This window comes from Mandrillus leucophaeus, unplaced genomic scaffold (assembly GCF_000951045.1).
Source record: "Mandrillus leucophaeus isolate KB7577 unplaced genomic scaffold, Mleu.le_1.0 Scaffold1220, whole genome shotgun sequence".
NCBI classification, from domain to species: Eukaryota; Metazoa; Chordata; class Mammalia; order Primates; family Cercopithecidae; genus Mandrillus; species Mandrillus leucophaeus.
Window position 1 is genome coordinate 193936 of NW_012100544.1, and position 23537 is coordinate 217472.

Below are 23537 nucleotides of genomic sequence, written 5' to 3' on the forward strand. Positions count from 1 at the left end.
GTTTGTGAAGCTTTTGCAGTGAGTGTGTACATGAAAATCACCACCAGAGTGTTAAAATGCAGATTCCTGGGGTTTGCCCTAGACTTAGTAGATTAGAACTTTTGGAGATGAGCCTAAGAATCTTCCTTTTCGAGGAGTTCCCTAGGTGATTTTTCTTACTTTGGGAGCCACAACTTTAGAAAAATATTTAGGAAGAGCTAAAAATGTAAATGTACTGACAGGTACTGATATCATAATTACTTGAAAATAATTTATTGGAGCCTAGGTCATAGAATGTTACTTCTGAAATATACTTTTGTTCTCATCTACTATACTCCCCAACTTAAAAAATGGGAAATACAACAGCCCAATGAAAAATACACTTCTTCAGACTTGCATGTTAGAGTTTGTTTCTCTACACCATGGGTCAACAAATTTTTCCATGAAAAACAAGGTGGTAATTTTTTTTTTTTTTTTTTTTTTTTTTTTTTGAGACGGAGTCTCCCTCTGTCGCCCAGGCTGGAGTGCTGTGGCCGGATCTCAGCTCACTGCAAGCTCCGCCTCCCGGGTTCACGCCATTCTCCTGCCTCAGCCTCCCGAGTAACTACAGACCCCCGCCACCTCGCCCGGCTAGTTTTTTGTATTTTTTAGTAGAGACGGGGTTTCACCATGTTAGCCAGGATGGTCTCGATCTCCTGACCTCGTGATCCGCCCGTCTTGGCCTCCCAAAGTGCTGGGATTACAGGCGTCAGCCACCGCGCCCGGCCCGGTGGTAAATATTTTAAGCTTTGTGAGCCATAGGATCTCTGTTGCAATTAAATTCTGTCATTGTAACAGAAAGCAGCCATAGACAATAAATAAATGCATGGGCATGGCTGTGTCCAAGTAAAACTTTATTTATAAATACTGAAAGTTAAAGTTTATATAATTTTTATGTGTCAAAAAATATTGTTATTTTAATTTTTTTAACTTTCAAAATGCAAAATTCATTCTTAGTTATGAGCTGTACAAAATCACGCAGAAGATCAAATTTGGCTCTTGGGACATAGCTTGCCAAGTCCTGCTCTATAACTCTCCTGGTTCCAACTTAAGACAAATTTGGGAAAAAATAAACAACAATCTCAGGAAATAATTTTATACATACACGTATATATAAGGATATACATATCCTTATAAATGTCTGTGCCTTGTCTGTGCCTAGCACTACAGGATTTTTGTTCAGTAAAGAGGTTGCATTTAATCTACAATCTAACATTTTACAAGTGATTCACCAGACACAGGAAGTGTTTCTCAAAGTCTAAGAGGTAAAAACTCTTGACAATTATTGTAGCAGAAAGAGAACGAGAGATTTTAAAAGAATTAATATTTAGTGAATACCTACTGTGTCTGGGCACTGTTCATCATATTCAAAAGTAAAGTACTAGAACATCTACAAGTAATGAATATTAATGGTAAGAGCAAATTTAATTTATTACTAATTAATTGTTATCAATATAATGATAGCTTCCCAAATAGTGGCATCTTCTTTACTTTTTAGTATTGTCTTACGATGCCTTGTTTTATCTCCCCAGCATAGTGCTGGACATACAACAGTTGTCAAATTAAATTTTCTATTATGTTATTTTACTCCAGAGAGCTGGCACTTATCCAGTAGGAATTTCAAAGGGAGAGCCATTCTTTTTGTATTTGTAGGCAGTCTCTCTCTCTCTCTCTCTCTGTCTCTCTCTCTCTGTCCCCAAGATGAAGGACTCAAGAGATGTCAAATGAACTCCTGACCAAATCCAGCTTTTTGTTTATGGCTATCAAAGTTTGAACAATTGTCAGTTGGTCTATGCAACAGTCGTGCTCTTTACTATACTTCTAAGTTATTTGATTTTAGTGTAACCACTGAACATAGTTGCACTGATTTCTCTTTCTGAAAATGAGTTAAATGGTTTTCAAACTATATGCTACAAAACACTCATATTCTAGAAACTGAGCTTACCAGCTTTGTCACTAAAATAAAATGTGGGTACTTTTTTCCTGATTTATAAAAGACAAATATTATTGAGTATAATTTTGTGTATTGAAGTTTTTACCATAAAATATTATTAGTTTCTTTACTGTCTGCACCATTTTTCTCAATTAAATTCTAACAATCTAATGTAAAAAAGCGCAATCAAATATTTTCTTTTTGTATTTGGACCTACCACTTGAACAATTTTGAGAATCTGTCCTGGATTGTATTTTGGAAAAGTTAGTATCTTTTCTAGAAAAAGAATATTAAATCCATGTGGTTGTGATTAAATTATGTGAGAACTTTCCTTCAACCTCATTTTAAATATGTGTATTTAAAATGAGTTAATTAAGTTTCATATCTTCAACTCTTTAGTGAGAAATATATTTATGCTAGTTTAGGGGACAATTCCATGTTCCTGCAAATCCAAGTTCAGTCAGGTACCATTCTCTAACTGGCTATAAATATGTTACACCTATCCCACATATACACAGATACCTCTATTTTCTTCCAAATACTTTTCATCCTTAAGTTGCTTTATAATATTCCTGTTTTGACAGCTTGATGGAAAGAGGGATAGATTTCTCAATGGCTGGTTCCTGGGTTGAGGAAGTTGGAGATCAGGCACATGACTTTTGTGGAATCGTATCTTCTGATTAGTGTGGATCCAACCTTCCCATGCTCTAGCCAATGGCTAACTAGTCCCATCACAGCACGTGAAGTTTAATATGTAGCCAGCATGCCATTTCCAGGCTTTTGTGGAGTTCCATGCCAATGACACACAGCTCTTTCTGTTATAGCATTCAACAGTTTTCCAGGTAGACAGGACACTAGCTATGAGTTGCGTGTAGGAACTAAATTTTCCGTTACCCCTGATGTACAGAAGGTGCCTTGATAACCTTCCCAAGCCTAAATCTAAAGCACTTAGACCACCTGTAACTATGTTAGGAGTAGGGATATAGGTTGAAAACAGATAAACAAACATATTTTAGACCTCTAGTCCTTTAAAGAGGACAAAAGCTTACCACTGTATTATCAGGAATGAAAACTCCAGTTTTGTGAATTGTAAGTTTTCCTCATTCAGCTGCCTTTGCAGTCACAGGCTCATCTATTTACTTACCCTCAGATATGTAGAGTGCCAGGAGAGCACTTCTTAGAATGATTGTTATATGTCATATCAAAACGAAGTCTCATAGCAAATCGACTTTAGACTCAACCAACCAAAACAAACCTCTCTGTTTGCCCTGACCACCAGCAAAGCTGATTTCTTTTCTGAAGGCATCTGTGAGATTACTTTAGGCTGAGATTCATGGCATTTTCTTCCTGCTCTTCTTCTTCCCCATGGTTTGGCTGGCTTGATTTCTTCTGTGATCTTCCTGTGTCCCGCCCTATTACTTTCTTCTTTGCTCAGGACGTCTCCCTCATGTTTCTCTGCTTACACGTCTTTCCCTGTGTCTCCCCTGCCCCTCGGCACAGCTGGTCAGATAATGTCCCCTGAGAGCCACTGCTAAGTTTGCCTTCAGGTAAAGCCATCTGTCAAAAGGGGAGGATTTGTAGGACTGAACTTTTTTCATCTTGAAATTGTGAAGTTTTTCCAACTAGAAAATTAAAATTGCATCAGTATATGATATGTTGAGCTACTGACACAATAAGGTTTACCCTTCCAGAAACCGACAGTATTTCAGATTAGTATACAAGGTTGGGAAGGCTGAGGAGATTTGAAAGCCTAGGAATTTATTGAAAATATTCCAAGGCCTCCTGCTTATAACTTACCCAATTATCTTCTGAAAAACTGAGCATTAATGTTCTTATCAGTATTTGGATTCACAAGTTTAAAAGACCACCAAGATTTACATATTAGTGAGAATGATTTTCTGTCTCCGTGTTTGCTACTCAATTCCTAGCTACCCCAAACAGTTAGATACATGAAGCCAGCATTGTGCAAAATGTGACATCTGAATTTGTAACCCCCCTCTTCCCCTAGCAGCATCCTCTTCTTTCATTCTAGTCTTTTTCCAATTCCACAGAACCTATTCCCACAAGTACCAATCCTGATTGCCTGCAGGCTGCGAAATCCCTTAGGTGTTAATTGAGAATTAAGACGTTAGCTGATAAAAGGTATAACCACTTGCATTAATATTTGCATTGCAAAAGGAGTCTTAATGGGAAAATAATTAAGCTTTAAAGTTTGATATCTTTGAGGCAATTTATCCTGCTTGGCAACCTGTCAATTCTGCTCACTTTACATCACCTTCCCTTTACTGCACCTCAGGTTGGCCACATGTTATTTGAATGTAACTTTGCAAACCAAGACTTGAATGTGGGGTAAGAGAGCTCAGAATTCTTCACAGCATGATGCAAAGAAACTCTCACCTATTTACAGATTAACTTACTCTTAATGATCTTCCAACACTTGAGAAGGTCAATAGCCATCCATCTGTCATTCTCCAAGTTCACCAACAGCTTATCCACCCATCAAAGGTGCTTTTGTAACAAAATCCATGCATAATGAAGCCAAGAAAGGTAGTGTATGTTTTCTTGTTCAACTTTGGGTGTAAACGACCTATTCTCAGTAATTTTTACAGTAAGGAAATCTAGTGATTAGACCAGGCAACACTGAGCACTGTAGGACAGAGGAAAGAAAAGGGTAACCCACAATTGGGAGTTGAGATCCAGGCTTTTGTGGAGTTCCAGGCAGGCCAGAAGGCAGTCAGCATTGGATTTTGTCATGAATCTAGTGTCTAGAACTGGTAGGCAAATGAGGATCAATCACAAGAACAGAGGACTTTACAAATGTGATATAATTGATTAAAACACTGGAGTCACACAGGCATCTTAGCTCTGCCATTTACTATCTGTGTAATGTTGGGAAAGTGCCTTAACATTTCTAAACTTCACTTCCTTCATTGATTAACAAGAGACACACAGAGAGAAAAGAAGAAGCCTGTATAGATAAACTAGCAGATGTAAACAATCCACATGACATGAAGGGCTACCCAACAAATGGAAACTGAATTGTAAGTTCAGAAATGGGAATTGAGTTCAAGACAGAATGTTGATTCTCCTCGTAATTTAACTTGTCTCCTTCAATATTTCCTGACCTAAATACTGGATTGATCCCTGATCCCGGGTCAAGCTGATTTCTGTGTCTGGAGTTAACCTAACTCCCTTGAGAAAAGAAAAGGTATATATTTCTGAATGCCAAACTAGTAAGATCAGAAGGATGCTTACCAAATGTAGGGGTTCTGGATTATCACCTGGTAGATTTTGTAAATTAATGGATTCCTGAGCCTCATCCCAAGAAATTCTGTTTCAGTAAGTCTGTGAAAGAGCCCAGTGATCTGCATGTATTAGCAGTTTCCAGTGTGATTATCTTATAGGTGGTCCAGGGATCACAGTTTGAGAAACACCTATACAGATGCTGATCAGAATCTGAGACAAGCTGATCACCACACCTGGATACTATATTTGTATAATTTTTTAAAATGAAAGCAAAAGGGAAAATAAATAGATTCACATAGTTTATTTTTTATTTCAAAATAGTAGCAAGAGTTGAAAAAGGCGTCTACAGAGACATATTTTCTGGAAACTAAAAAGATCCTTTTATAAAGAATATTGAGTAATATGTTAGACAATATGTTTGACTGAAATTTATGAAATGCATAGAAAATGTGTTCAAAGGGGTAATTTTTAAATAGTCTTTATAGAAAAGTCCATGGTCTCACTTCAGTAAAGCCATTTCTAGGAAGTACTGAAATAATTATGGTCAAAATGGTTTGCTTTCTAAATATGTGATTCTTGGATAGAATCCAAAGACTTGAATAAACTGGTAGTAGCATACCAAATAGATATGCCTTGCAATTATTAGGTGTCTTAAACAAGCATTTGATAGGTTGTACATTGACATCCATTAGCAAGTGATCTCTAGACAGTTATTCTGCGTGGTTGCATGAGGTCTCATGTGATAGGTACAGGAGGCGAGGGGGTCAATCTTCTGATCAACCCCCAAGAATAAAATGAAATAGCTTCAGCAAAGGGCTAAGACGTTGCACAATAATGTTTTTCTCTCATATAAACAAATGATTGAGTACATTTAAGTGCTTGTTTGAGATCCTAAGTTCTGTGCTATATATAATAGAAAAATACTGCACAACCTGACACTTTGTATGGCAGGTATTAGTTAGCTCCCTCTATCCATGAAAATTCTCCATGTGCACTCTATGAATCGTACACTTTCATGAAAATCATTTTGTGGTTCACACTCTTTAGGCTGGTAGGATCAGGGGGCGGTATTAGGACGCTAGGGAACTTAGAAGTTCCCAGTGAGAAAGGAAAATAAGCTGTTTCCTGGGCCGAGGGAGTTTAAAAGACTTGAGTTAAAACAAAGGATGAGTTCTTTCTACCTCCACCTCAGAACTTTTCCCCTTTCCTGTAAGATTTATAGTTCATATAATTAGGGAAACTCAGGTTGGGCTTGTTCTCAGACTACTCAGATCCAAAGGGATAATACCAAAGCACAGATATTTCTTGGGAATGATTCTGCACCAATGCAAGCAAGCTATTAGTCAGCTATAAAATACAGCAAAAAGGGTTCAGCCCTGTAGGAAAAGTGATGGTGACAACTAAATGATGGGTCAAATTCTTAATTTAGTTCAACTTTAGTGCAAGCTGGGAACTGGAGTGCAATCTGACTGCCAGTAACAAGGATCAAAGAGCAATCAGACAAACTGGTACCATGGACTGGAGAATAGTAAGGAAAATTCATTTGAGTGCACATACAGCTACCTGCCACCTTCAGAGTCAGCACTCTTAAGTCCAGACACCTGTCAATCATGAGCAAAGTGCTTCTAACAATTGGCCAGGCCCAAGTCTCACTGTTTTGGGGGCCAAGTGGACTGGATCTGTGGTTACAATTCTTTAATAGACACAGTTGAACAGTAAGGACTTAGGTTGCAACACACGATGCCCATGGATAGTCACTGAAAATTTTTGTCCATCTAATTAGAAAATTGTTCTGATTTTATATAATGTCAACTTGCTTACTATTCCCCCTGTCATTCAGAATTGGTGTCTAATTTTCCAAATCATTCTTTTTCCCTTATGCCAGAAATAGAAAAATAGTACAGATTTTCTTTTTCATTCTGAGAAACCCGCCCTTAGGTTACAGTCAGAAGAATAGGTATGTATTTCCCCAACACTGAAATTATTAAATTCAGTTTCCTTTCAAAATATTGCATTATAAAAGTGATATATATATAATATATGTCAAAAATTCAAGCAGGATAGGAAGGCATCAAATGAAGAGAAATTCCCTGACCACACACTTGGGCCTCCTGGTCCCACAACCCAGAAGCAAGATTGTTAACGTTATGTAAACACTATATATATTATATATATGTATACATAAAATATATTTACACACATACACATATATATATGCAAATGTGTTGTATATTAATAAGTATTTTTATCCTTTATTTGTATCCCATTGTTTAGAAGGAATCTCTATTTGAGTGTCCTTTGAGCATTCCAATTCAATAGATACAAAAACTCATACTATTACCCCCCCAATCACCCCCAACCACCCATAAAAATATCATCCAGTACACAGATCAGTCAAACCAAGAACCTTGGGGTCCTCCCTCTCCCTCACTTGCCATTTTAAGTAGAGGTGAGTGTGTGAAAGTAGCACTGTCCCTCTGATGTCCACCCCTCAGGATAAGACAGTCTTGTGGACTTTCTTTATTTCAACCATTTAAACTTCTGAGGTGGACTTTTCTTCTCCCTTTGTTTTTATTTAAAAAGGAGTGGAGGAAACACCGTCATACTGCGCTTTTTAAATGAAGTGACTTGTCAAGTCCGGGACTATAGCAGTGATCTGAAAGGCAGTAAATTTAGCGACCCTCACTTGCACTGACAGCCTGTCGAGCACTTGAAACATAAATAGCAGTGGAGACAAATCGCTGCTGTTTTCCTATTAAACTTTGGCCCAGTGGCCTCATAGCCTTCTAGGAGCGCATGGGCCCAGCCTGGGAGAGGGACTGCTTTCAAGAACAGGCAAGTTCTCTCTTCTTTTCTCTCCCACTCCACCTCTACCTGCACTCCTGATATTGCAGCTGGGACCCCCACTCCCACTGTGACCCATCTCCTTTACAGAAAGGCTAAAAATCCTGAGCCCAGATTGAGGGGTGATGGTAAGCAGAGGCCTGCAACCCAAAATGAATGTTGATGGAGTAATTTTTAGCTTGTACCTTTTGGTCAAAATGAAGAAGCCAATGGCTGGACCCTTTACTAATAATTTGTTTTGACCCTTGAGATGCCTACCTTATGTTAAATGGAAACATTCCAAGAACATCACTTTAGTTCATACTTAAACCTTTTCCTCTTCTGCCCCACTCCCGCTCCTTACCCTTCTTTTCTCTTCATTACTTATGTATTGACTTTAAGTAAGAACAGTTCTCCAAATTGGATCAAATAGCTCATTCAGCACTGGACCTAGCTGAAGAAGTAGATCTGGGATTTTAGTGTGAACCCATATGAGGTCATTGCAACATGAGGGTCTGTTAAGAAAGGGTGAAGGGCTAGATGGTGTTATTGTCTGCTTTGTTTTAATTACATTTCAAAGGCTTCTGTGGCAGCTTCAAAACTCTGCCTAGCAATCCTTCCATAGTGCAATCACCCTGCTGAGTTTAACACATTCACTTACATAAATGCCAATTGATTTATGTGACTCTTAAAAACAGCAACTGCTGCTCTCATCTCTCTTGATATTTAATCCTGAGCCATGGCAGAGTTGCTAATAACAGTTCTGGTAATACCCCCACAGTTCTGATGACAATGGTGAGTGATCTTGCTTGTTGCTGACTCTGTCCAGCAATTCTAATCTTTGGCTCTGCCAACCAACCCCCGCCAACCAACCCCCTGCCCCCACGTTTTAGGAAAAAGCCTAAAAAACAGTTGACATCTGCAGGAATCTTTACTTCCATTTTATTCCCAAAGGACTCTTTAAGTATTTGGGGCTTTTTTAATCCTTTGTTTTCAGTTTTGCCTCTTCTTCCCCACACCCCTAAGGTCATAAAAATGAAGTAGGAGAGTGGGTGCTGGCTTTATGAGCTACATCCTACAAACGCTCTGCAGCCCCTGCTCCAGTGATTTGAATTACAACCCATGTGTAGATTACAAATTTAAAACCACAGTTAGCTCAAATCTCTTACCAACCCCATATTTCCAAGTACCTATAGAATGTACTCCACAGTATGCCCCAGGAAAACCTAATACCAACCATATCAAGAATGAAACTCATTATCTTCACTCCAAAATAAGTACCCCCTCCTAATTCGCCAAGTGATTCCACCTGCATTCGCACTTAGGAAGTCATTAGCTTCCAACCTACATACTGCATTTAGAATACATTTCTTTATGCCTGAGAAAACCAAGTGGACTGCAGGAAATTCAGGGCAGGTAAGGGTCTGTGTACAGGGTCCACATTCCTTCCCCTGCCCTCCAAGGGGACAGTGCCACTCTCTCCCACTGAGCCCAGATACCACCTCAGAATCCTTCTCAACATCATTCCCCAGGCAGCCACTTCAGTTAAACAAGGTTGATCACAATTCTTTTGAAATCCTTGAAGAGCCCATCTCCACTTTCACAGTAATTCACAGGAAGGTTCATCAAAATACATGTTAGTACTCAATGTTAAGAAACAGGCACTGAGAGTAAATAGTGTTGGTGTATAAAGGACTTCAAACAAATAGAATGTTCATAGGATTTTATGCTTACACATCATGTTTCCCATATGGTGTGGAGGGAGGGAGGGAGAGAAGGAGGGAGGGAGGGAGGGAGGGAGGTAAGGAGGGGAGAAAAGAGGAAGGGATAGGAGGAGGGGAGGAGGGAGGAAAAAAGGAAGAAAACAAATTACGGAATAATGCCATTGTACTCAGTACCCTGTGGGTGCTGGAAGACTTAAAGAGGATGTAGCAGCACCTAACATAGCAAACCCAGAGTCCTCATACCACCCCTCACATCCCAGTGCATGTCTTCATACATCACCGTGCTCATTTTTCCTGCTCAGAGACTTCAGTTTAGTCAGGTTTATCAGATTTCCACACCCTTTTACAATTTGCCAGCTCTAATTTTTTCTCCACTTGCATTTCTTAAGTTCCTGAAAACTTATTTCTCCCAGGAAATCTTCTCTACTACTGAGTCTACTCTATACTGTCCATGTGGCTCCTTTGCTGGTTGCTGTACCAGTAGGTTTTTATTGCTAATGGAGGGACTCCTAAAAATAAATGGTTAAGAGGCTAAATTTTTAAAGACCAACTATTTTCCCCTCATTTATTGGTTCATTTGATCTTTTCAATAAGGAAGTTAAGTGAAGTGGGCAAACCTCATAAAAAATGAAGCCTGTCTTTTTACCTTCTTTATCAATAATTGAACTGCATTGCTTTGGAAATTTCTCACATGTCTTATTCTCAATCTCCCATTCTATACTCGAAAGAAAGAAATAAAGCAGATTCTGAGAGCTAAGAATTCAGCCAACTATAGCATCTTTCAGCATTCTAATGATAAAAGTAGGCATGCTTAGTTAGGAACATGAGTCCCAAAAGTCCACAGACCTGGGTCAAAGCTCATGTCTTCCTTACTAAGATTATAAGCTTGGGCAAGTTTCTTGTCCAATCTAAACCTGTGTTCCTATGTGTTACACATATGTAAGCAATCTTAAAACTATTGTGAATTAAATAAGATAATATATCTGAGTCACTCAGCACAATGCCTAGCAAGTGTTTATTAAGCAGTAGCTCATTCAACAGTCACTCTACAATATTTCTTAAACTTTTAATAGGTTACGACATTGTGCTACACGCTAGGGAAAGGATACAGTGATGATCAAAACCAAATGTGGTTTTTACAGTGGTAAAGCCTTACAATGTAACCATAGCTATTCTCAGTACAGTTCCCTTCAGAGAACTAAATATAGGGGATTCTGACTTCAAGCATCACATTTAGAAGGGCAGGGCAGTTTCTAAAAACTGACACCAAGTAGGGGGTAATGGCTTAGTATAAATACGATAAAAGAATGTCATGGCCCAGGACTGAAAAAAGGATGCATGCATGGCAGCCTCAGGTTGGAAGCTGAGCTCAAACTATTTCAGCTAGCTTATTTTTTATATGTGAAAGCAAAAATGCAAATCATAATGAATTGGATCTCTCTGGATGCCAGGAAAAATAATCCCAGGGTGTTCTTTTTCGTTTGGCCCATGCTCATTCATAGAGCCAAAGCCAGTTGTGAATCTTCCCTGGCATTGTTCTTGTCACTGGTTTCTGTGTACTAACTACATCCTTGGGGGTTGCATAAGGCATGGGGCCAATTTGCATAATCCACCCCCTGTTGTGTCTTGTTATTCAAATAGGGAACATTTCTATAGCAGAGTAACCCACCCCTTCCCTTGCATGCAGCTCAAATGTCTTAATAGTCATATGCCTCTTTCTTCAGAGAACTCTCTGCTTTCATTTCCATTCCTCCAACTCTTCCCTAAAATCATTCTCATTATATCACATCGCTCCGTTTTGTTTTGTTTTGTTTTTTCTTCATCCCCTTCAATACCTTGTTCTTCCCTGTGTCTCATCCTCCTGTGGTTGTTGCTTTTGACGACTGCATCTACCCCTTCCCTGCCTTCTTTCAATCAGGGATCATTTACCACTCTTCACCCCTCCCTTTTAGTGGTGAAAAGTGAGGATGAGAAGTGGTTTCAGCCTTTGGACAGCAACATTGTCAAACACTAAGGGATCTCTCAGGTGGAATGTGAAGCGGAGAAGCAAAAACTTCAAAGAATCTGGAGAGAAACATGGCTGGAAATACAAACAGAACCCTACTGCAGGCATCTTTTCTAGATTTCTTGTGTTTCTTTCTGTCTTCCTTTCCTTATCATTTTTGTGTAGAACATGATGTGCAGGAAAGCAGGGAAGAAAACAAAAACAGGAATAGGTGAGCATGTCCTTAGGGGAAAACAAAAGGAAAACATGAAACATACTGTAAGAACAGAAACATGGTACAGCACTTGAAGTTCTCACAGGAAACTTCAAATGGCATCATTGATTCGTGATCTTTTGTCCTCTAATTTTCACAGGTAGAAGTTCATAGCTTGCTTTTCTTGCTTACCTACTTCATTCACGTTTCCAATCACAGACCCACACAAACACAAATATGCACACATATACACCTTGCAAGATAAATTCCAGTGCTTTGCTTTTCATTAAACTCTATGTATGGTTGTGTTTATAGCTTATGTGTTTATAGCCACTTACATGTAAATATTCAAACGTAGATGAGTAAAAGGAATAGCCACCTCATTTCAAACACATCTTCCCATCTGTGAAAGACTGATCTACTGAGATGCTGTACTTACAAAAGTCTTCTCAGAACAGTGAAAAAATGATCCATTCATTTCCTAACATACTTTCCTTGGAATTCTAAATTTTTAAAGTCACGAAATGCTCGAATTTAGCAAGTTTCCTAAATTGTATTTTTTTGTATCTCAACTATAAGGAAAGATAGGTACGATAATGATTATTGGAGTAATAGTCTTTAAAAAATATTTTTCATTACAAATATGGGGCTGGTTGTCATGTCCTGGGAAGTTTTTGAGACTGTACTGCTCTGTTTAGGAAGCAAATATTTGAGGATGAGGAAATGTGTGTGCTGCTCCCGAAAAGTTAACAGTAAAATCTTATATGTAAATAACTAGTTATTTGTGTGTGGGGGGGGTTGTGTGTGCGTGTGTGCGCATGTGTGTGTGTGAGAGAGAGAGAGACAGAGAGACAGAGATAGAGAGAGAGAGACAGAGAGAGAGATGGGAGGATAGAAGGAGGGAGAGGGAGGAGAGAAAGGGAATGAGAGAAAGAAGCACCATGGAAATACATTTAATTTCAAATGGCTCCTTGTTACAAATGCTTGGTTGACCTTATAAATCTAAATAAGTCAACATTTTGCATAGGAACTTCAGGGTTCACTAAAGTATGGGACTCTGAAGGCACTGTACTCAGAAGGCAGCACCTGGCTTACTTTAATTGGTGTTATTCCTGGCTGATTTGCCTCCACATTGGGGAACATAGGAGAGAACACTTTTCTCTTGCCATTAGCTCCAGGCCCTTCTTTCTGACTTATGAAGAAATATTAAAAGAACTAATATGTACAACTTCAGTAAACAGTGACTAAGAAGGGATATGCTAATTATGTGCAAGAGTTTAAAAGGTGCATACACTGAGGAGGATGAGAAGTTATTTAGCCTGGTAGCTGAATATCGCCAGGAGACACAAAAACACATTAAGCAAAGGGAGATTTAAACTAAACATTAGATCCCAGAATAAATACAACACTCAGCGATGTGAGCAGGCTTGTGGAAATTGGTTGAGATGTTTAAAATACCAAAATGCTGAAATTTGCATTTCAAGTAAACATTTCTGTAAGGACAAAAAATAATAGGAACAAGAGAACGACCCAAATTGTGGCCATAGAACCCGTCTACCAGAGAACTTAAACAATAGGTTTTGTGTCTGTTTCTGGCCTGAGGGTCTTTTTAAGGTTGAGAGAATAAAAGACAATATTGGCAGGACCCTGGGGTTGAGAGTAGCCAGTCAGGGCGAACTGAAAGAAATGGAGAAACGTTACCCTCTTGGGGACAGGCACATGGGGACAAAGGGAAAGAAAGGAACAGGAGAATCTGAGTGCATTTTAGAATTTTGTGATTCAAGATTCAGGTGGTATATTCCATGCCTTAAAACAAGAAATGGCACTTGCTGAGACTGTATCGTGCCTGTGTCCACAGGGATTTCTGTTGGTTTCCGAAACGATAACTCGCCATGGCAGATAATTCCTTGGGACATGGCCAGATATGCCCCCATGCAGTCATTCAGCAACAGAGTACTCAGCACACCCTTTCTTCCCCAGTAAAAGAGAACTCTATTAGGATCATTAAAAGGCAGTGGAGTTTTATGCCAACTTCTCTGACAGAAATACTTAGCCACTTTTCAATACTTAGCTCTATCTCTTAAACTACATGAAGTGCTGACAATAACTCTAGAATCTCTTTGAGTTTCTTAACTCAGTTCGGATTTAGCTCAGTCCATTCAGGTTACTATAACAAAAATACCATAGACTGGGTAGCTTATAAACAACTGAAATGTATTTCTCGCAGTTTCAGAGCTTGGGAAGTCCAAGATCAAGGTGCCAGCAAATTAGCTGTGTGATGAGGGCCCAATTCCTGATTCAGAGACAGCTGTCTTTTCTCTGTGTCCTTACATGGCAGAAGAGGCGAAGGAACTCTGGAGTTTCTGTTTTCTTTTTTTTTCTGTTTTTTTTCTTTTTTCTTTTTTTTTTTTTTTTTTTTTTTTTTTTTTTTTGAGATGGAGTCTTGCTCTGTCGCCCAGGCTGGAGTACAGTGGCTCAATCTCAGCTCACTGCAACCTCCGCCTCCTGGGTCGAAGCAATTCTCCTGCCTTAGCCTCCCAAATAGCTGGGATCACAGGCATATGCCACCACGCCCAGCTAATTTTTTTGTATTTTTAGTAGAAACGAGGTTTCACCATGTTGGCCAGGCTCGTTTCGAACTCTTGACTTCAAGTGACCCACCCGCCTCGGCCTCCCAAAGTGCTAGGGTTACAGGCATAAGTCACCATACCCAGCCTGCAGCTTCTTTTATAAGTGCACTAATCTCATTCATGAAGCCTCCATCTTCCTGACCCAATCACCTCCAAAGAGGTATACTTCCAAATACCATCATCACTTTGAGGATTAGGTTTCAACATATGAATTTTGGAGAAACACAAGCATTGAGTCTGTAGCGAGCTAACTCAACAAACATTTATTGAGTGACTAATCTGAGTCAAACCCTGTGCTAGTTCATGAGGATATTATGAGTAAGTCATGGTCCCTGTGGCGCTTACAATCTGGAGCTTTGGATTTCCAGCAACGGAAAAGCTCCCATTTCCTGTTAAATCTCTGTGAATTGGTAAGAAATTCTCAAGTGAAGCAAGAGAGATAATGCATTATGGGAAAAGTCTCCTGGGTGTGACTAGAACAGACTAATCAGGAAGGGCCAGGGAATGCAAGAGTTTCAACTGGAGGATCCAGGGGATAGGGAAAGGAAACATGACAAGAGGGAGGGCCCAGGGATGTCTCTCAATGTTTTAAACTCAGTTTCTGGCCTGAGAGTCTTCTTAAGGTTGAGAGAATGAAAGGAAATACTGGCAGGACTCTTGGGTTGAGAGCAGCCAGTCAGAACTGAAAGAACTGGAGAAAATTTGCTCTCATGAGAACGGACACATCAGGAAAAAAGAAAGAAAGGAGCAAGAGAATTGCTGGATGAGATTGGTTGGATGATGGAATACAGTGCAGTTTCCTCTGCCTGTAGTTGGTTTGCACCTTGAGCCTGCTCCCACTTTATTGAGACAGCTATGCACATCGTGTGCTGGAGACAGAGGCTGCCATTGGAGAGGAGGAGAGCTATCACAGGAGAAGCAAAAATAGTGTCTCTGCCTCCCACGTGGGTCTCTTAAGGGAAAACTCTCCTTTTATCGTCAGGTAGTTTAGGGGAAATTCTGGAGACATGAGATTGAAAGTTTATCTGATAAGGACATGTTTTGTTATCTGCTTATCAGGAACAAACGAGATTATTAATATTTATATTGGTAACGTAAGAATGCCAGGCCCCAAACACAATCAATATTGTTTTATTTTCTCTCATTCATCTTAGTACTTACTCTCATAGGTGCCATCTTCCAGAATCGGTAGGGCTTTAGTTGGTGCAGCTAAAAATAATCTTTCTCTCTCCTGCAACTCTTTTGTTTTTGTTTTTGTTTTAGAAATTCAAAAAGCAAAGTAGGGACCCATAATCCACCATTTCTAGGTATTTCATGGGAATTGGAAAGAATTCAGTGTTGCCAACCATCTGTAAGATTATCCTTGTTCTCTCCTTCTACTGACAGCTCTGTCCCCAACCAAGATTAAGATTATGGGTGGGGGATATGCAAGATGGGAAGAAATACTAAAACATTCTAAAATTATTATTAACTATTTTCTCATTACAATTTACCATTATGCTCAAAATAAATAATGCTATCTTACTTTCTATTCCACCTCTGCATTCTAGGTTTTCAATGAGCTTACACCTATTTCTGCCTGCTAAATAAAAAACTAATTGTCAAAGTTGCCATTAGCCTTCAGGGTATTTATGTTCAGCTAGAAGAGTCTTAGCATCAAATAGTTGGCATGACACTTAGTCCATAGAAACAGTATGCAGGAAAGATCTGTTTTACCCCTTCAATCCCAAATCCTGCCCAATTAATCCAGAAAAGTGGCCAGTTACCTTTCTGAGATTACTTTTTCTTCCCTACTACATTCTACTTCTGTAACATGTAAAATCAGATTTAAGTACTTGCTTTAAATTTTAGCAAGGAAGAAGAGAAAAACGTAGACAGGAAAAAATTAACCTCTTATAAAAAAAAATAATTCTCAGTAGAAGCATATGCTAGATAATGTGCAGAACTTCAGAACCAAATAATGGTATATGACTCTTGCCTGTTTTTTAAATCAAGATGGTATAGTTTCCTCAAAACTAGTGATATTGACAATTGAGAGAAGACTTGAAGCTTGGAATATCCAGAGAGTTGTGTTATAGAATGTTAGCAAAGAAGCCCCATGTTCTGTTGGGAGCCTAGTTAACAGGTTTAACGGACATATTTAGAGTAAATTTGTCTCCTTGCTAACTGCCTGTTATGTTGATTTGGTCATCGGGGACTTTCCAGAGAAGGAAAACAGCTTGTGGCAGTTGAGCAGAGCTAATGACTAGTACCATTTAGTGTGGAATGACCAGGAGCATCATGGTTGCAGGACTGTGTTCTTTAACACCCTTCCCAGCTGCTCTATCCTAACTCGTGTAACAGTGGAGTTTGGAAATTTGGGGGTAAGGGGGTTCAATTTAACTAGAGTCGAAGTCCTTAGGCCTTTCTGGCCAAGCTCTGGCTAAGCTCTTCCTGCTGCCCAATCTCATTTCCTCATCACCTTCTCTTTCTTCTTTTCATTTTTCTCCCCCTCCACTTCTTCCTTATTTCTCTCTCCATCTCTTCAGGAAGAAAATAGTGTAATCAATTATACTCCACATAAGGGAATTTAAACAAGGTTTCCTTAGTTGAGATTACTTTACTAAAATGCACACACTCAACTATGTAGATTTTTCCAAACAGGACCTCCCTATTCCTAATCCAAACTTTTAAGCCAGTGATATTTAACTCCCTACCCCAAACCCCAGATGACACAGTCCATCACAAACACACCATCAGCAGCACATTCTCATGGATCTGGCCCATGGCCTAAAAGCCTCTATGATGATGTAGTTTGATATAGAACACAACTGTCAAGACAGTCTAGCATACAATCCTTATGAACAGAATTTAACAGAATCTGGAGAAGAGTGGTGGCTTCTCAAAAGGAAGCCACTTTGTCTAATAACAACGTTGGTGTAAAGAGTGCCTTGCACAACAAAAAAAGAGTGCTTTGCAGCGTGATGTGACAGATGATGTTGGTGCCATAGCCCCTCAGAGCACATTATGATTTGCATGTACCTCCTGCCAGCTCCCACTTTGTTCCAAACCCTTAACCAGTGACTGGTGAGTGCCGGCACCTATAAACACCCCAGCTCCCAGCCTCATGATCAGAATCATTTTGAAGTGGGACATGAGCTGTCCCCAGGCCTCCCTGAAAGACTGAGCCACAGTTGCTCTCTGTGGGACTTAGCTTGACATTGCACCCTTGCTTGACTTCTTTCTCTTCCAAGTCCCATTTTCCCATTTTCTTTCTGGTTTTTCCTGAGAGCATTTTCTACTCAATCACTTTCACAAGACTTTTTATCTTGAGGTCTGCTTCTGTGGAATCTGATGTCAGACAAAGTACATTGTCAAATCATTGAAAAGAAATATAGATTTATTGCTTTTAAAAAGAATAATGAGAGGATCTGCTGCCTATTTCAGACTTTAAAAAAGAATCATGAAAACCTCTGTTTTTCAGGAAGGGAATTTGAAGGAGAAGAAGAATATCTGGAGATCCTCGGCATCACCAGGGAGCAGTCAGGCAAATATGAGTGCAAAGCTGCCAACGAGGTCTCCTCAGCGGATGTCAAACAAGTCAAGGTCACTGTGAACTGTGAGTACAGCAGGAGCCAGCAGGTACTAGGTGCCCAGGGTGCACCTCTACCTCCAGTGAGCTCTAAAGATTCCATTAGCAAAAGAGCATTGTACTTCAAGCAGATGCTCCTCTGGCCAGGAATGCACATTTATACATTGAACACATCCAAGGGCAGGACTTGGCCTTTGAATTTGATAAATCAACTCTAAATGTAATCCATAACACATTTAACAATACCCTTTTTTACTCACACTGCAGGATTAAGAAAACATGATCAGACAGCACTAACATTGCTGGCGGTCACTATGCTGGTCTTCGTGGAAATCAAGGTCATACTACTTAAGAAAAAACAGCAATTTGTATCTGGTTTAACTGGAATTTCCATCTTAACACATTGTTTGTCAGGAGAGAATGCCTCAAGATTATATTTTATCCTCCGCTATTTAAATAATTGGCCTTGGGAACAAATTAGAGCCACTGTGGTCAGATACCATGTGTCCCTGATGGCTAACAGGAATGTCTGATAAGTTAATTTCCGTTACCTATTTGTCCCAAAGTATGGGCATTAGAAAGGAAGATTTCACTAAGATGCATAGGTAAGTGGGCATACTTTGAACTTCTCGGATGAAAGGATTCTTAGATGTAGTTCAAAAGAGGGTGGGTGGAGGGAGGATCTATATGATGTGTGTCACCCAGCTGAGGAATAAAGAGAATTCGTTTACCCTGTTCAGTTAGCACTGACTCTACATCACTCAAATTCAAGTCCCCACATCACACAACTGTGGCTAGTGGCAGGGACAAAGGGAAGCTTTGACAGTTCTTCCCTTCTATGCATTGAATGCACACACATCCTACATACACACACATAGGCACACAGACATACATGTACAAACATCTTAACCCATATTTGAAAGTATCCTTTAGGCTGTGATGAGTACTTTCTGTCATCTCATGTCTTCCTATGTACCCGGTTTTTTGTATAAATTCTCTCTTTTCTACTCAACAACCCCAGCAAGGTAGATATAATTGAGACCATTTTAGAGTTTGAAAAACTGCAGCCCAAGGAGGTAAAATTGCCCCTTCAAAATGACACAGAAAGTAAATGTAAGAAAAGGGATTCAGACTCAGGTCCATTTGATTCTAAAGCCCACACTCTCACGAGGAAGATAAGGAATTTTCAGTTCCACATACCTACTATGTGTAGCATTGAGTTAAGAGATTTATATTGGTTGGGCACAGTGCCTCACCCCTGTAATTCCAGCACTTGGGGAGGCCGAGGCGGGTGGAACCTGAGGTCAGGAGTTTGAGACCAGCCTGGCCAACATGATGAAACCCTGTCTCTACTGAAAATACAAAAATTAGCCAGGTGTGGTGGCAGGTGTCTACAATCCCAGCTACTTAGGAGGCTGAGGCAGAAGAATCACTTGAACCCAGGAGGTGGAGGTTTCAGTGAGCCGAGACTGCCACTGCACTCCAGCATGGGCAACAAGAGTGAAACACTGTCTCAAAATAAAGAGAGAGAGAGAGAGAGAGAGAGATTGATTGATTGATTAACATTTGTTGTTTAATCCCCACAGCCATTTTAAACCTATGAGATAAGCATCATTAGTCTTACTTTAGAAATTTGGAAACTGAGGCTTTGAGAGCTGAGGAAACTTGCTAAAGTTTACGCAGCCTGCGCTGGGATGCACCATTACCTGTGGCCTTGCTCCAGCCTTGCAGACTTCTGAAACAAGCAGCAAAATCTCTTTCACACCAAACCTAGAGGAATCCAATAGATACAACTGACTCTGCTATAGTTTATGGCACTCATTTCCAAGAAGCAAGGGGCTGCATTTCATGAGTTCTGAGGTGCTTCTATCCCTAGCTGTTTTCAAATTTTTTAGTAATAGAGTTTTGAAATGCCAGTTATTACTATTCTTTTCTAGTGCTGGGTGTGTTTCAAAGACACATTAATGATTGCAATGTTATAAAATGCTTTAGGACCTTTATGTCACATGAAAGGAAACTTCTCTGGCTGTTTGTATAAGTTTATAATTAGGTTAGCTTCTTTTATGTACACACAACCATGCCATCATCTTCCATCTCTTCCCTGACTTTTGGAGTTAAGATTTCATTTTCTCTTAATTGACCTTCATCTTAATTAGATTTGTGAAAGTCCAATCATGGTGTACATAGAAAATATTTATGCTTCCATTGTGTGAAACATCAAAGTGGTCTGGATTGCAGATGGTTCCCAAGATCAAAGCTAGCCGCCTGGGTCCTATTATTATTGGTGCAATTAGTCTGACATTGCTTCTTCTTGACTGTCCCCAAAGTGTAATTTAAAGCAGAAGAAAATACTTACAATTTTCAAGAAAAGACTTTTATGAAAATGTGAGCTTTTGCTAATGATGAGTGAACCACAGAATATGGACAGAACCCTGAGATTCTAAAAAGATACCTCATAACAAATTATATGGAAAACTATAATGAGTTTACTCACACATCCAGTATGTCCTAACAAGCAGGACTTAACATGTGCCTGACTGTATAAAAATTGCTCAGTAAATGTGTATTGAATAAGTAGGTGAAAAACTCACAGATAAACTCTGCCCTCTTAACATTTCTCCAAATTTTGCAAATAAGATGGTCACAAATCTGGAAAAAAATTTTATCAATTTCCTTTGGAATCACCTTTTACCAAAACCTCATGAGCTGTGTTTTTATTATATCAAAACTAGTCATCACAGCACTTGTCCTGTTCAAACAATTCATCCAACTTAAATATAGTTGTGTTAAGTAGATGAAGTCTCTCAGATTGAATTATGGAACCAAGTCTGCCTAGCAACACTCTTGCATACAGAGAAATGCCCAGAATCACCTCTATCACTTCATCTAATCCTGCTGGCCATGAAATTTATTATTTAAACTGATTCTGTTTCCTTTTCAAAACACAGGCTTTGGAATTAGGTCAGGGGATCAGGATGGTTAAGATAACTACTGGCCAAATAGATTATTGTAATGAACAGACCCTGAGTACTACCACTACAAGAAAGAAAAAATCTCAGGGCTGTTAACTTTCTTCCACCAGCACTTCATTGACTCATTTACTCAGTTGTTAACAGATGTTTGTTGCAGGGCACTGAGAGACTAGAGCAGTAAAGAAGAGAGACTAACAGTCTCTCCTGTTGAGCTCACAAGCTGGATTCTATGGTCTCTCCTTTTTACTTCTTTTGGATAGCACTTCTCTGCAGTAGGCATACAGCATTACACATAGCCACTTTTATATGCAAAATCTATTTTCTAAGTGGTAGGAGGTCCTGGAATTTACAGAAAGCTAAAATGTTGGCTCAAAATCTCTTCAACTGAATAAGCTTAGTATAAATTAGACAACAGACAGGACTTCCAGGTTTCTGTATCTTACCCAACAAAGTAACTGTTAATTTCTTTCAGATACCAGTCCTAGGGACAGTCTGTTCTTTCATTGCAGGTTCTAGGTGCAGTTCCTCAATTTCAGTTCTCACAGTGCATTAAATGTAACTATTTCTGAGTTTGTCTCATCTTAGTGCCCAGTATACCTAGAATAGTATCTAGCACCTAGTAAATGTTTAACAAATACAAACTGTTAATTTTATCTAGACTCTTGCAATACTGGACTCCTTTCCTATTCCTGGAGAATTGTTTCTCAAAAGTTGCTCCCAGCTCTCAAGCCTGTCTCCGCCCCATTGACCAGCTGATGTTCCCACCTTCCACTTTCCCACAGGTCTCTCTCCAAATAGGTTCACATTGTCATCCTCACAACTCCTTTTCCCTTTATTTGTCTCTCTCTCTCTGAATTCGTTTCTGCCTCCACCCTGGTGTCCAGAGCTAATCAACCCAATCAACACCCATGCTGGGGCACTTGGGGAGCTGACATTTCTAAATGTGAGCTTGCCTTACATTTGAGAGCCGTTTATTTAGAGGAAGCAAAGGTTGTCACAAAATACACAATTGGGCTGGAGAGACCTCCAGATAATGTATATATATTTTAACTGGTATCTTCAGTGATTTGATTCAAAAATCACCTAATGAGAAAACATTAGGAAAATAACTTTGTTTGTTTGTTTGTTTTTGAGGCAAGTTCTCACCCTGTTGCCCAGGCTGGAGTGCAGTGGCCCAGTCTCAGCTAAGTGCAACCTCTGCCTCCCGGGTTCAAGCAATTCTTGTGCCTCAGCCTCCAAAGTAGCTGGGATTACAGGCACGTGCCACCACACCTGACTAATTTTTGTATTTTTAGTAGAGACGGGGATTCACCGTGTTGACCAGGCTGATCTCAAACTCTTGATTTTAAGAGATCTGCCTGCCTTGGCCAGAAAAATAACTGTTTAACATGGAACCAGACTGGCCAGCTTCTCTAGCTTTTCATAGTTACACCTATTCAGTCTCCATGCTCATCTTTAGTTTATTCTTGCCTTTGGGTAGGTAATGGTAAAGACATATCCTAATACTTATGAATCGATTATGAGGTCTTCAGAGGAAATATTCAGTGACAACCCAGAGTACTACAATGTTTCATTATAATTTTGCAATATGGACAGGAACCATAATATTCTAAGTACCTTCAGAGTACCCAGACTCTCCTAGAGATTTCATATCAATTCACTGTAATCATCACACCAACAGTGGCCAATTATATTAATCCATTCTCACACTGCTATAAAGAACTGCCCGAGATTGGGTAATTTAGAAAGGAAAGAGGTTTAATTGACTCACAGTTCCACATGGCTGAGGAAGCCTCAGGAAACTTACAATCATGGTAGAAAACAAAGGGGAAACAAGGCACATTCTTCACAAGGCGGCAGGAAAGGGAATGAGTGCAGGAGAAACCACCAAACCTTTATAAAACCATCAGATCTCATGAGAACTCATTCACTATCATGAGAACAGCATGGGGGAACTGCCCTCACGATTCAATTACCTCCACCTGGTCTTTTCCTTGACACATGGGGATTATGGGGAATTACAATTTGAGATGAGATTTTGGATAGGAACACAGCCAAACCATATCACCAACCAAATGGGAGGGTGTATTGGGCCTGGTCTGCCCCAGTGAGAAGTATTTACTTTATCACTGTCATTGTTTAATATTACTGGCACATGGTGACTTAAAAAAAAAAAAAAGCAACTCTAAATCAGTCTTATTATCATTTCTAAATTCTCTCAGATAATGTGTTTTTTATTGCCTACACCCTCTGCCTCTGCTGCTTTTTACACTGCTGCACACTACCCATGGGAGATGATCTATATCATCCCCACGTAGAGAGGACGAAAACAAAGCTCAGTGAGCGTAAGCATGCTCTGACACAAAATCAAACAGCTTTTGTGAGTGGTGGACTTGGAACTCAAACCCAGGTCTAACTCCAA

The 23537-nt window shown here is 39.6% G+C and overlaps 1 protein-coding gene across 1 annotated transcript in view; it reads left to right on the forward strand.

The window, feature by feature from the left end:
* LSAMP (limbic system-associated membrane protein) overlaps positions 1-23537 on the forward strand; it is a 236872-nt gene that overhangs the window by 177802 nt on the left and 35533 nt on the right. Inside the window, exon 4 of the mRNA XM_011971454.1 lies at positions 18036-18170. Within this exon, the coding sequence (XP_011826844.1) occupies positions 18036-18170 (135 nt within the window). The remainder of the gene's footprint in view (positions 1-18035; positions 18171-23537) is intronic.